Source organism: Petromyzon marinus, chromosome 33 (assembly GCF_048934315.1).
Source record: "Petromyzon marinus isolate PM22_M1 ecotype Great Lakes invasive population chromosome 33, UKy_Petmar_22M1.pri1.0, whole genome shotgun sequence".
Classification (NCBI taxonomy): Eukaryota; Metazoa; Chordata; class Hyperoartia; order Petromyzontiformes; family Petromyzontidae; genus Petromyzon; species Petromyzon marinus.
Genome location: NC_133699.1, coordinates 9,478,692 through 9,492,659, shown reverse-complemented (window position 1 = coordinate 9,492,659; position 13,968 = coordinate 9,478,692). Strand labels below are relative to the sequence as shown.

Below are 13,968 nucleotides of genomic sequence, written 5' to 3'. Positions count from 1 at the left end.
GTGCGCGTGTTTGGTGGGAGACGCTGAGGAGGAGAGCGAACCCCGAGACCCCCGCCGCCACAGGGGCCACAGGGGAATCTCGACTAGACAGGGGACGCGGGGGAACCTCGACTGCACAGGGGACGCGGGGATCTCGACTAGGCAGGGGACGCAGGGGAACCTCCACTGCACAGGGGACGCGGGGGACCTCGACTAGACAGGGGACGCGGGGGACCTCGACTAGATAGGGGACGCGGGGGACCTCGACTCCACACTCAACCGCCCCGGCCATGAGCGCCGTCGCCACGTGAAACCCGCGGCCCCCCCCACCCAGCCCAATAAGCCGTGACGGTAGAGGCCGAGCTCCGCGGGACAGCAGGCGCCATGGCGTCGCAGCCTCCGCCGAAACCTTGGGAGAGGAGAGCGGTCCCGAACGGCGGCGTCAACCCCGCGTTCCGGTACCGCGGCTTCGGCTCGCGTCTCCCACCCCGCGTCCGCGTCGCCCTCCTCCCCGCGGGGCCTCTGCCACCTGGCCCCGCGAGGCGGTGGCTGTGAAAGTCGGAGGGAGAGAGAGAGAGAAGGGGGTGGGGGGGGGAGTTGAATGAGAAACGCTCGAGATGGGGGGCCCACAATCGGGAGTATTTATACTGGAGGAATCCGATGAGCTACAAAGCAATTTTTCACTAGTGTGCAGTACTAGCGTTGGTCAGAACGTTACAACAACAAATAATACAAACACACGGTGGGAGTGCAAAGTGTAGGAAAGGCACTCGAAATACACAAATCTAAACAATGTTTTTAAAGCCCACTGAGGCATTAACTTTTTTTTCAGAAGCGACCTGGCCACAAATGATAGCTCAACAAAGTGGCTTATGATTTTATCCCTTGCATTCCATTACATGGACAACGAAAGTGAAAAGCCACGTGGTTTTACATTTGAGAAATTAACTCAAAGCGTAAATGCAACCGGCCACTTTGAGCTAGTGTGGGAGCTTCGATGTCGAAGTGTTGACCTTTCAAACAGCTGCGGTAAGGAGCAGAAGGCAACAAGCGATGACGATGTTGTGGCGACATCAACCTGTAGTGGCCGTGACAACCCGTGTACTTGCAGGACCAGTGCCGCGAGGTACTCTATGGTTAGATATTGGGAGAAAGTTCATGCAAATGTTGATTGATTAACAATGTCTTTAGGGCAGGGTTGATATCGAGAGCTGATTGACTCGTGTGATGAGGGTTAGGATTGCATAGTGTGCATAACACCATGATTAGGGGCTGGGGGTCAGGTTGTTTCGTTAGGGGTAGATTGAGTCTCTCTCGCGTGGTAGAGTTAAGAGTAGTTATCACTGTCACAGCGCCCTGCTTTGGTGTTTGTGTTTTTTTTAAATCACAGTTAAGTATAGGTGCAAATACTCCGTATGCAAAGCGGCCAGAAAAATAACAGCACTGACATTAGTTTAAAAGACAATACGTTTCTTGAGTTGAGCAAGCTTTATCGGAATTTGGGAAACGAAACTGGAGTGCGTTTCAAAGTGGAGTAGTGCAAGGAAAAAGGGAGAGACAAATGTTGCGTTCTACAATTTGTTTAACACAGTATGGATGAGAGGAATCTTTTTGCTACAACGACCCCATGAGGGCACCTGCCCTGCCCGCACCATGGCATTCTATGCGACTCCTATTTGTGGACAGAGCTCCAGAGGCCCCGGGCGGAGAGGCGTGGGCTGGACAGGGTGGCCCAGGCAGGGCGGCTCCACCACCCCTGCCACCTCGCCCCACCCAGAGCTCGTCGGCAGCTTTCACTTCCATGGGGTCTGCCTACCGCCCGGGATTTTCCTCGTACACCTCCCCGCACGCCGGCAGCCTCTACGGGGTCTCCAGCCCCTACTACAACAGCGGCATCGGGTACCGTGCGCAGGAATGTTGTTCACGAATGCATCTTACATTGTGGTGTGTGCATGAGGTGATATACTGCGTGTTGAGTTTGTGTGTCTGCCTTTGGGCCTATGTCGGTTTTTCTGTGTCTATATGTGTACGTGTATTTATATCGGGAGTGGTCGGGTAATGGTTAGTGCTTTGCGTTACAAAGCTAGCAACCCAAGTTCTACTCCTGTTAAAATAGCAACATCAATAGCAAATATTTGAATTGGTCCTGGTCGACTCAGCCTTAAATTAGTACTGGGGAGATAAAGTCTGCTGGACGTCGTGCTTGCCACACCATGCCTGCCTTTATAGGTGCTCACAGCACTTGCTCCAGGAGCCTGTGTACGCTACATAGGAGGGGGGTCTTTGTCTTTGCTCTCTTTCTCATGGCAAATGTCTCTGCAGGTACGGCCTTGGCTTTGGTGGCAGCCAGTATGGCGGTTACGGCTACAGCCGATTCCGCGAGCAGAATACGAGCGGGCCGAGCCGCTTTGTGCGCACGGCGGAGGAGAGCAGCCGCACGGCGTTCCAGTCGGTGGAGAGCATCGTGCACGCGTTCAGCTCCGTCTCCATGATGCTCGATGCCACCTTCTCGGCCGTGTACAACAGCTTCCGCGCCGTGCTCGACGTCGCAGACCACTTCAGCCGCCTGCGGATGCAGTTCACAAACGCCCTGTCGGCCTTTGCCCTCGTGCGCACTATCCGGTAACCACAGCGACGCCAGGGCGGGAGGGACACATACCAATAGTACCTGTCTTGCACCAATGCATTTCCATTAAATGCTGAAATGTGATGCAAGAAGACGTGTTTGGTGACCCCCATGCTTGCTGTGGGCAGGGAGCCGCTCGGTAACTACATGTGTGCTTGTTACCGTCAGGTTTCTTTACGGGCGACTCCTGGCGCTATTGGGGCTTAGGAGCAAGAGTGAAGTTGACGCTGCCTGGGTGGAGAGCTGTGCTGCTGGTACAACCCAGCGAACCTGCAGCACCTGCATGCCCATTTTGATACATTCGTGGCTACTCTCCTTTAAAATAAAAGTCTTGCCTTTCCCCACCGATTGTTTTGTACTGTTAAGCATAGCCGTGACTGTGGGGGTGGGAATTTCAGCTTGGTGTGTGGGTGCCTCCCTCTTCTCCAGGAGCCTCTATAGAAGGTGCAAGTGTCTCCGGAGCTGGCCGAGCTGGCCCCAAGTCCTGGCCCATCCTACTGTTTTTTGCTGTGGTACTTGGCGGGCCCTACCTCATCTGGAAGCTTCTTAGTGCTGCTGCACAAGAACCTGAAACTGGTGAGAGTCTGAGATTTATGAGAGATTATGAGAGCAGAGTTCACAGGAACGGGGTGGGCACCTGAACGAGAGTGGTAGTGAGTGTCTGTGTAATTTATTTTATTATCAGGGTGTGAGTGGGCGAGTGGTGAAGATGACCACATTGTGGCCCGGGCGGGGTACGACTTCACCGCAACGTCCGATGAAGAGATCTCCTGCCATGCAGGAGATGTGCTCATCCTGGCACCCAAGGGTGCGTCACGCCATGCACGCACTTCCCCTGGGTGGTACCGCTGCCCTCTTTGCTCCCACCAATGGTACCACACGACCATGAGCCAGGAAACATTGACCCATACCACCACAACACACCACCACAGCCCACACTACCATGCTCTATACCACCAACCTCCAAGACCCATACATCACAACCCAGACCAACACATCCCATATATAACCATCTCCCACGCCACCTTGACACACAACACCATGCCACACACCACTTTTATTGGGCCAAACCACTATAACTTATTTTGCACCATACGTAGCCAACCATTTTAAATATGTACATCCATGACTCACGAGCTGGTGGTGCTTGCGCGGTTACAGAGCAGCAGCCGAGGGTGCGGGGCTGGCTGTTGGCGAGCCGCGATGGGGTGGCCACCGGCCTGGTGCCTGCCAACTACGTGCAGGTGCTGGGCAAGAGGCGCGGGCGGCGGACAGCGGCGGGAAACCCTCCCCTGAGTGCAGCAGCCGTGGGCGCGGGCCCCCCTACTCTGGGAGTGCCGCAAGCAGGACCGAGCACTCCAGCCGAAGTGAAGCAAGCCACCGGCTCCAGTGCCACCACGCCCCAGCAACAACAGCACACGCTGGGGGACATGGAAGAGCTGTTCAGTGCTGTCCAGGCAGACGTCGGCGCAGCAGCACTTGACGATCAAACACAGGCAACAATTGTTGCTGTTCCAGATGATGCGTGAGCTCCAGGCTCTGGTCGTCATGCGCAGGTGACGAGGAGCTGCTGCCATGAGATTCGATTGAGGCAGGAGGCTGCGGCTGTGTTTGCTGACTCGGGTTATCTCGCGGTGCCTCTTGTGTGTGCTGCCTTAGCCTCGTGTGTAATTCTTCCAATCTCACCTCGGAGATGGACGTAATTCATTTTTTCGGAAATTTACATATTTCATCGGTGAGATGAGCAACTTGATTTAGTGAGCTTGATTGTTTTTGAAATGCACTTTAAAGTGCTTACGAAATGTCGTTATATAATACACTGTAAATAATAAACACCTAAAAATCTGTAAAGTTGAAATAAAAGATGGTGAAAGTAATGGTCACATGGTGAATGGTTACGGCGCACTTTAAAGGTTGGATTTAGGGTTTGGTGTTTATGGTTGGCGTTTGGGATTTTAAGAGTTATCGGATGGTCCCCAGCACAAATGGTCTGGAGCCATCATTGCAATTTATGGTAGAAGACTTTGACTCCCGTCCTTGTGACCGCCTATAGACCAGTCGCACCCAACGGGGGTGTGGAGTTGAGAACCCAGGGCCAACGAACCCCTCCATAGGGAAAGAGACCTCCAGGAACCTGTGCTTGTGCCAATAAAACTCCTGATGTGTTTTTTCCCCTCCTCTTGACATCTCTGTATAGCCATTGTCTATCTGCTCTTGGAAAAACGTCTCCATTCTGTTGTCATTGATAATGTTTCTGCAATCCCAGTGTTCTTATCTACACTTAAAAAAAACGGCATTAATCCATATGAGTATCAGTCAAAGCACTCGAGTCACGTGTGTACCAAAGAGTCGAGGTCTCATTCTGACTGATAGGAAACAGAGACTTGTATCCATAATGAGCTATGTTAGACATATGACCTTTGACCTAGAAACCATATAACATTACCCTACCTTAATGGGGTTTTTTATTTAAGCTCGTAAAAATAATGATTTTGAAGTATGGTAAAATTAAGAAAAACCTGGGTAAGAGTCAAATAGTTTCAAGGGGAGGCCACTAAAACCATTTAATTTTAGAGTACAGCGCAGCTACTAAGATGTAAACTAAACTATTTTAACAGCTAAGGCCCGCAGCTATATAGCTCATTTTCAGAAGCAACCTGGCCACATCTCTCAACGAAGTGGCTTGTGGGAATTTATACCAGACATGTACTATAAAACGCATGTTTTTAAATGTGGAGGGAAAAACCGGAGGCCCTGGAGAAAAAACTACGCGACCACGGGTAGAACATGCACACTCCCAAATATACAGTCAGGGTTGGGATCGAATCCACGACCTGTTTACCAAGCGAGGTAGTTAACATCTCAGCCACCGTGACGCCCTCGTGCGCACATTCGAGTCGATATCCAAGCGTCACAGTTGAAGCTAAACAACTGTCCTATTGCCCTCCGTCTGCGTCCACCCAGGTCGCCTGTGGTTCAGTGAAGTGTGGAGTACGACTCCCTCTTCCAAGACGTCAGGCACGCGTTGGGGGGGGGGGAGTAAGGCAATTGGCCTCTAGAGGGAGCCCTTCTGCCGGCAGTGGCGTAAACAATTGCAGTGATCCACCATTTCTACTGCGGTATTAATTTAAACGGCAAGCTGTGGCGAGAAGGAGTTCCACTGCGCGTGGTTCATCATTCGCTCGCAGAAACTCGTCCGTTCAAGACGTCGCTCCCGTTGGCTCTCGACTGGCTGGCCAACATCAAACCAATCGTCCTGCCGGGTTAACAAACAAAAAAATGGTCATGACGACTAAGAATGAGAGCGCTTACGGCCCTAAGCCTGCGTGGCCACCAGGGGACGCCCACGCCCAAACAGCTGACGCGGGCCCCGTCGAGTTGACGCGGGACATGGGTCCTGGCATCCAGGCGCTGGCCGGCACCGCGGGTTGCGGCCTCCTGCTGCTTGTGGTCCTCCTCGCCGCGGCGCGCCGCCGCCTGCACGGGCGGCCCTCGCCGCTGGCCCTCGCGGCCGGCAGCATGCGCGGCAAGACCGTGGTGGTCACGGGGGCCAACTGCGGCCTGGGCCGCGCCACGACGTTGGCGCTCGCCCGCCTCGGGGCCCGCGTCATCCTGGCCGTGCGCGACTCGGCGCGGGGCGAGGAGGCGGCGGTGGAGCTCCGTCGGGAGCTGGGCACCGAGGAGGCCGAGCTGGTGGTGCGCGAGCTCGACCTCGCGTCCCTGGCGTCCGTGCGCCGCTTCTGCGCGCGGTTGGAGCGCGAGGAGGAGCGGCTGGACGTGCTGGTGAACAACGCCGGGGTGTTCCGCTGCCCCTACGCGCTCACCGAGGACGGCTTCGAGACGCAGTTCGGAGTCAACCACCTGGGCCACTTCCTCCTCACCGCGCTGCTGCTGCCGCTGCTGGGCCGCTCGGCGCCCAGCCGCGTCGTGGTCGTGTCCTCGGCCCTCTACAAGCAGGGCCGCATCAACTTCGACGACCTGGCGAGCGAGCGCTCCTACGACCCCGCGGCCGCGTACGGCCGCAGCAAGTTGGCCAACGTGATGTTCGCGCGCGAGCTGGCGCGGCGCCTGCGTGGCCAGGGCGTCACGGCCAACGCGCTGCACCCGGGCGTCGTGCGCACCAACCTGGGCCGCCACGTCTCCATGCCGGCCCTGGCCCGGCCGCTCTTCAACCTCCTCGCCTGGGCCGCGTTCCGCACCCCCGAGCAGGGCGCTCGCACGGCCGTCTTCCTCGCAGCCTCGCCCGACGTGGCGGACGTCAGCGGCGCCTACTTCGGCGACTGCCGCCAGGAGGAGCTCCTGCCCGTGGCCACGGACGACGCCGTGGCCGCCAAATTGTGGGAGGTCAGCGAGCGCCTGGTGGGCCTGCGCTCTGGGGGGCCCGATGGCATCCCCCTAGCCCCGTCCGTGCCCGACTCGGAGCCCGAGGAGCGGCCCCACCGGGGCGATCCCCAGCGCGGCGACGCCAAGACGGCCCCCTGAGCCATGGGCCGCGGCCGTGATCATGCGCGGGCCGATGCTGCTCCTATTGTCTGTTATCTGCTCTCGGCTGCAGGCTGAGGAGGCTATAAATTCACGCCTTGGGTGACGTGTGTCGGTGTATTCATTGAGTGACTTTGAGCGCGATGGCAGTGGCTTCATCGTCGGCCGCTTTCTCAAATTGAGACCATAGACTCACATCGAGACCCATGCACTCATAGAGACCCTAATAGACTCACATCGAGACCTTTAGACTAACATGGAGACCCATAATAGACTCACATCAAGACCTTTAGACTCGCATTGAGACCCATGCACTCATAGAGACCCGTAGACCCCCATAGCCGGGCAGTGATGGCGCACGTCTGCAATCCAATGCTCTGGTGGTTGAGGATTGGTGGATCACCGCATAAATGTTACGAAACTCCCTTCCCGTGGGCGTCGACGAGGAGCCCGTACTCCTGACTCGCCAGGAGAAGGCAGTACAGCAAAAATGTGGGCTCCACCTGGGTCAGGGTGGAAAATTCCCCCTTGCACGCGTGCGTTTTCTCCGGGTGCTCCGTTTTTTCTCCGACATGTAAACACTCATTAATTGGTCGATGCCACCTTAAATTATATATAGAGGACTGCAGAGCTTTGGGAAATTGTTGGTACCGGCTCGTCGCGTTGGATTCCTGCTTGTCTGTGGTTTCTCACGCGCTTCTGAGTCGTTCTCTCCGTACGAGATTAAGTGAATACCGTGCGCGTTACGAGGTGACATTCTTATTAGGGACCCACTTAGAAACTGGAATGGGATGGCAGTGGTTCATTGCTAGCTCCCTTCCTGTACGTACACCACACACAGATACACATAACAGCACACGCCCAGTTACGCACACGACTATGCACATGAATGCACTTGAGAACATTATAGTCGGAGAAAGCATTAATACAAAAGCCTATTTTTCAAGGAAGGTGATGCATTCCATTCAGATTTTCAGGAAAAACTGTGGCAAGTCACATAAATAGCCTTCGTAAACATTTGTTGCTGCTCCTGCTGCGTTGGTAGTGGTGCACAAGCAACGAAGAAGCGCTCCAGCAAATTCGGTAACGACACTGTTTGGCTGAAAAGAAAAAAATGTGACGTTTCGGTCAATGGCTCTTCTTCATAGTACACAAAACTACTTGATATGAAGACGGGCCAATGGCCAAAACATTGCCTATTTTATATTTTTTGTGTATTTTTTCTTTAGGGCCACAGTGTTATTGACGAATGTGTTGATGCTTTTATCCCTTAATTGATACGCTCAGTTTAGATTGCAAACTCTCCATATATACCACGATAATGTAGATGGGAAGCTTCAGGGAAGGTGTCCCTTTAATTTAGATAAACAAAGATTTCACTGGCTTTGTGCGAGCCAAGCAATTGTTCATCATCGTCATCATCACGTGCTGCCATCACGATGCAGTCGTCAACGACCCGAAAACCCGGGGTGGAGTTTGTACCGTCCTCCACCTGGAGCCCGGAGTATACTTGTGTGAAGGTGCATGCCCTCGCAAATTGTTTGCTGTGCCCACGTCTCCCGCGCCGCACTGACCGGTTGTTTCTGTGGCCTTTCACTTGGTCAAATAAAGGCCTCCCGATGGATTTTCTGTGAGCAGGAGTGAGCAGCGTGCGGATTTGTGGAGGCGCGGCGGAGAGAGAGAGAGAGCGTGCGTGGTGCGAGCATAGCGTGGAGGTTGGAGGTTGCGCATGACCAGGAGAGTGACATCGCCAGAGGGTCCCTGTCAGGGGGAGACTGCCAAATATTCACAGCCAGAGAGTGTCACTTTCAGAGGATGCCACTGCCAAATTTTCACAAACAGAGAATGTCACTATCGGAGAGGGATATTTTTTCACGACCAGACTGTCCCACTTTCCACAACCAGTCGGTGTCACGACCCCGGGGGTAACCTACTCCAACGACTCGCAATTACAGGGACTCGTATAGGCAGCAGAGTTCTGTTGTGAGTAAACCTGAGAGGCAGAGCCCCAGCTTTTGACACAGGCTGGGCACAGACAAGCCCCCCCCCCCCCACACACTTGCGCAGTGCCAGGGAGCCCAGCCCATTCCATGGTGACATTGCCAAGTGGTAGCATATTTTGGGTCATCCTGGTTGGTTATGCGGGTGCATTTACCGTAAAAGTCTTCGTCATCTGCTTCGGAGTGGACGTTAAAGATCCCGTGACGTTATTCCAAAAAATAGGCCAATTGTGGAAATATATATACATAGCCAACATCAAATACTTAAACATCACCCCCCCCCCCCTTACCTCTCTGCGAATCTCAGCAGGACCCTGCTGAAAAAGGGTCTTAAGACTGAGGCTGTGGTGGGAAAATGTTCATCATGGAGATGTGTTAAAGGGAGTAAACCTTGGTTCGGTGTCTCCTCTGCATGGCGCGAGGAGGGCGAGGCTTGAACCACAAGCCCTGAAGCCCCAAACCGCTCTGACCTGCATCAGTGCCTGGTGCCGCTGGGGGGGGAAGTGGGTAGGGTTTGCCCCACCCCCCAACCTGTCCCTTACCCCCAGCTCCCCTGGTTTGTCCTGCCTCCCTAGGCCCATGGTCCACCCAGCCGGGCACTGATTCATCCACCCATCGCACCCCGATTCCCGTTGCTGCTGCTTCGCCTATAATCTACGGGCGCGTCTCGCGTGACAACAAAAGCAGCTTCTCCCTTCCCGCGCTGCGGATACATTCGCGTCCCGTGATGTGTTTATTTATTTATCCGGCGAAGAGTGGGAGAAGCGGGGTCACGGGGTCAGGGGAAATGTCAAGGTGACGAAGCATGCGGACGCTCCCTCCTTCCTCCCCCATTCCTTCTTCCTTAGAGACTGGCTCGTCGCACACACATTACAAATATGATACATGCGTGATACATACGTGGTGTCTAATGGTAGCATCCATTATTAAAGCACTATAATTAGACAGCATTTTCAAGTAGGTCAATAACACTCTACACACACTGGAGGATTGTATCGTGCGAATTTATTTTCTCTAATCCTCCACTGTCCGCCCTGATGTTAACAACACGTCAAATATAGGTTCGAGAGGATATATTTTCATGGCAAGATTGTATTAATGTTATATTTATAGTCCGCTTCTAGACATCTGAATAGATCTATATAGTCCATTAGCACAGGCCAGATATAGTGTTTCCAATTTCTTTATATGTCCATTAACAGTCAATTATGAGAATCATTTGAAATGCCTGAGTTATCAAAAAGAACGCTCATTAGGCATACATAAACGTGAACATTAAGAAATATGTGCTTACTTTAGATTGAACTTATTTATGTTCTGACCTATTGACTAATGTTCTGAAGTCTGGGCGTTGGTGCTTTACTCTTGGTGTTGAAGTCTGGACGCTGTCCTTGGTGCTGAAGCATGGCATGCCCCGAGTGCTGTCTTCGCCCCTGGCCGCTGCTGCCCAACTCCACTAGCCCAGCATGTAATCTCTAAACGTAATGAAATATTCAAACAGAAATACTTTAATCACATAACCCGCACTACCGAGATCTGGCGGTAATGAGGGAAGGGGGACACCATTTGCACGACCCCCCTCGCCCCCGCTGCGAATCGCGGGGCGGGTGAGCTGCACAGAGCAGTGGGCCGTGGAGCCCCCGCAGATTGCAATTTAAACCCTCCACTCGCTTTGCTTGTAACGCCACAATAGCATCGGCATTAACAACACACATCAATGACATCAAGAGCCCCAACAGCAGTAACGTAAAAGCTGACGGTGTTGGTTCGAGGGTCCGAGCCTAAGCAGCGTTTTTCGGGGTTGGAGAGGTCAGGTCCGGTGGGTGGAAAGCGACTGTCCCCACCCCAGCACCAAGTTAAACTACCCCCTACTTGCCCCCCCCCCCTCATCGAGGCAATGTGAAGTTGATCAAGATTGGAGCAAAGAGTGAGCAGCAGACAGGATGGGAGCGGTGGTGGATGGCAGTGAGCTGTGGGAGGAATCAAACGATGGATGAGAGTGAGCGGCGAGTGAGGGACTGAGTGCCGGGTGAGTGAGGCGAATGAGAGTGGACCACGTGATTGATTGATAGGTGGAAGGAGTTGAGCAGTGGGTGAGTGAGGTGGATGTGAATGATACGTGGAAGGGATCGGTAGGTGGGAGGAATTGAGCGGTGGGTGGTCGTGATAAGTGGCTACAGGAGCCGAGGGGATTGGGGTGAAGGGGAAGAGAAGTTGGGTTTGGGAGGAGGGTGTGGGTGAAAGTGGGGAGGTATTGAGCTCGGAGTGGGGGGGGCGAAGCGAGTGTTGATTGTGAGCGGAGGGGCGGAGGCGTTGGGGGTAGGGGAGTCAGAGTTGAGGGGAGGAAGAGCTTCGTCATCACAAACGGAGCTGGATTCATCTCTGCCGCCCCCACGCCCCCCATGCAGCTCAGATTTACAGCCGCGCGATAACGAGGATTTTGTAGCGTCTAAGCGAGCACCCAATATAACAGCGACCATGTCCGTGTCACTGTGTGGCGGGCGGTAGTGCGAGTGATTGTCGCACTGCGCTACGAACCCGGCGACGCGAGTTCAATTCCCACTCGCGATGAAATTACAGTGGCGAATATCGAACAGGTCCTGGGCCTGCCCCGAGGTCGACTTAAATGAGTACCTGGTGCGGCGTTTAAGCATCAGCACTGGGGACACAAAGGCGGCTCCGAGCGAGGTTTAAGCCACCCACCCTCTCGTGTGCCGTGCCGGTCTTCATACGTGTACGCTAAAAGCAATTGCCCCGACAGTCTGTTAAAAAGGTTAAACGGTGTCTGTGTTTGTGTCATTCTGTCTATGCCAGTGTGTGTGTCACAGTGGATGTGTCAACAGTGGGGAGCGGTAGTGTAGCGGTTAGCGCGCTGCGCTATGAACCTGGCCACCCGGATTCGATTCCTGCTCACGGCCAACACCAACAGTGACGATTATCTGAACCGGTCCTGGGCCTCCCCTAGGTCGACTCAGCCTGACATCAGTACCTGGTGCAGTGTGCAAACATCGCCACTGGGGAGACAAAGGCGGTCGGGCGTGGTGCTGGCCACCCACCCCCTCGTGTACCGTCCCGGCCTTCATAGGTGTTCGCAAACAGCACTTGCCCCTCCAGTCTGTTAAGGCTATACGGGGGAACTTTGATGTCAACACCCGGGTCTACCCTGTGACCTGCCAGAAAAATGCACCTAGCATGGCACATCGCCTCGATGACGTCACCACCATTCAGCCTTGTTGCTGTGTTATTGTCTACATCAGTGGCTATGTCGCAGTGTCTATTTTGCTGGCTTTAGTCGTGGCTGTGTCACAATAGCTACGTCGCATCGTCTGCGTTAACAGTCATGGAGTGGACCACCGCCTCTCCCCTCCCACCTCCAGCCTCCCCCTCCCCTCGCTCCCCGCTCGCTCGCTCTACTCCGTCCTCTCCCCGTGGACCTGGTTGGAGGCCGTAAATCGCAACCACGAAAATAGAAGAAGCGCCCCGATGACCATTACCGCCAGGCGTGAGGGATAGCTGCTCGGCTCGTCCCCATCACCCCATCCACCCGTCTCATCCGGCCTCATCTAGCACCACCCATCCTTTCCACCCTTTCCGTCCATCCATCTCACCCTGTCCTACCCACCCATCCCATCTCATGTTGTCTCATCCCATCTCATCCCGAGCATGGTGTGACCCAAAACGGGTTTTTAATCGTGTTCTGTGCTCCATGAGTCGTGGGCGTGGGTAGGGGAGGGGAGGTCAGTGGGAGCTGTCCCGCGTGTGCGCTGATTGCAGCAGAACCCGGGACCCAGCTTGCCCCCAGGTGTTGGTCCACTCTGGTGCGTGTGTACGCGTGTCCCCGTGCCCCTATGTTTTGGCTCCTCGCGTGTCTGCCCGTGTGTGTTGTGTGTATCCGTGCGCGTGTCCGTGCCTACGAGTGTTTCGCGTGTCTCTCGCCACGGTAGCGTGTTGGTTGTTAGTGTACCGCGCAGCGAACCCGACGTCCCTAGTTCTATTCCCGTTCACGGCTATCATCGGTGACGATTATCCGAAACCATGAGATGGTCCTGGTCCTCCGTTTGGGTAGCCTCAGCCTAAAATGATTACCTGGAGCGACGCGGTCAAGATGCGTGCTCGGGAGGCCGAGTTCGGCCGGGCGTGGCGCTGGCCGTACTACCCCCCTCACCATGCCCGCCTTCGTAGGTGTTGCTCGCGAACAGAACTTGCCCCAACAGACGGTGTGGGCTACAGGGGCGGAGCCAGGGGGGGGGGGGGGTGACAGGGGTGACATTCTGCGTGTGTAAGTGTACGACACTCGGTCTGGCGGACTCCGTGCAACTGCATTGTCAGAGTGTGTCGCCAACCGATGGCGTCTAGTTCAACAGCCTGACTCTCTAATCATTCCTGATCTTAAAATTTGTTTAATGTCACCCCGGCCTGAAATCCTGGCTCCGCCCCTGGTGGGCTACATAGGAGGGATTTGCCTTTGTCTCTTCCTCCGCACCACAGACAACCCCGGGGCGGTCGCCTCGTACCGGTTGAGCACTGCGGATGTGGTGGAGAGAGGGGCGGTGGATGTCGGGCGGGCGGTAGGGGAGGGGGTAATTGTCATCTCACTCCACGGGGGGGGGGGGGGGGTCTGGTGATAGAAGCGCTGACCGCAGGGAGACTTAGCCCCCACTAGAGATCGCGACGACCCACTCCGCTCCTTTAATGGATCATTAATAATGGACGGAGCCACCCGCAATTGGCAATTAGGGCGCATGGATGGGAGCAGTCGCGGGGGCGTAGTGCACGAGCCGTGGTCAACACGAGCTCGGCTAAACACGGCTGTGGTTACTATAGGACCCGTGTGGTCGCGAGAGGGTCCTTGCCGATTATGTCTGGCAGTTCACCAGCAAT

General features: G+C 54.8%; 2 protein-coding genes across 3 annotated transcripts; both read left to right on the top strand.

Moving 5' to 3' along the window:
- The first annotated feature begins 209 nt into the window (after nt 1–209).
- Nucleotides 210–4,482, top strand: PEX13 (peroxisomal biogenesis factor 13). Of its 2 annotated transcripts, none has more exons than XM_032965058.2 (7): nt 210–437; nt 1,666–1,878; nt 2,302–2,601; nt 2,774–2,859; nt 3,035–3,181; nt 3,291–3,413; nt 3,767–4,482. In XM_032965058.2, exons 1-7 carry the CDS (start codon nt 364–366, stop codon nt 4,132–4,134), a joined length of 1,311 nt encoding a protein of 436 aa, XP_032820949.2. In that variant the 5' UTR covers nt 210–363; the 3' UTR covers nt 4,135–4,482. The 2 variants fall into 2 exon arrangements, with proteins under 2 accessions (XP_032820949.2, XP_032820948.2); XM_032965057.2 differs by lacking the exon at nt 210–437 and adding an exon at nt 444–1,105.
- A 1,173-nt stretch (nt 4,483–5,655) lies between these two features.
- On the top strand, nt 5,656–8,721 carry RDH14 (retinol dehydrogenase 14). The gene has a single exon (XM_032965059.2). The coding sequence runs from the start codon at nt 5,885–5,887 to the stop codon at nt 7,085–7,087; it is 1,203 nt and encodes a 400-aa protein (XP_032820950.2). The 5' UTR covers nt 5,656–5,884; the 3' UTR covers nt 7,088–8,721.
- Nucleotides 8,722–13,968: the final 5,247 nt, after the last annotated feature.

Excerpts from the sequence above, each read along its gene's own strand:
- RDH14 (XM_032965059.2), top strand. The coding sequence starts at position 5,885 with ATGGTCATGACGACTAAGAATGAGAGCGCTTACGGCCCTAAGCCTGCG.
- PEX13 (XM_032965057.2), top strand. The coding sequence starts at position 852 with ATGATTTTATCCCTTGCATTCCATTACATGGACAACGAAAGTGAAAAG. Across the intron at positions 2,602-2,773 it reads GCCCTCGTGCGCACTATCCG|GTTTCTTTACGGGCGACTCC; the intron begins GTAACCACAGCG and ends TGTTACCGTCAG. Across the intron at positions 2,860-3,034 it reads GGTGGAGAGCTGTGCTGCTG|GAGCCTCTATAGAAGGTGCA; the intron begins GTACAACCCAGC and ends CCTCTTCTCCAG.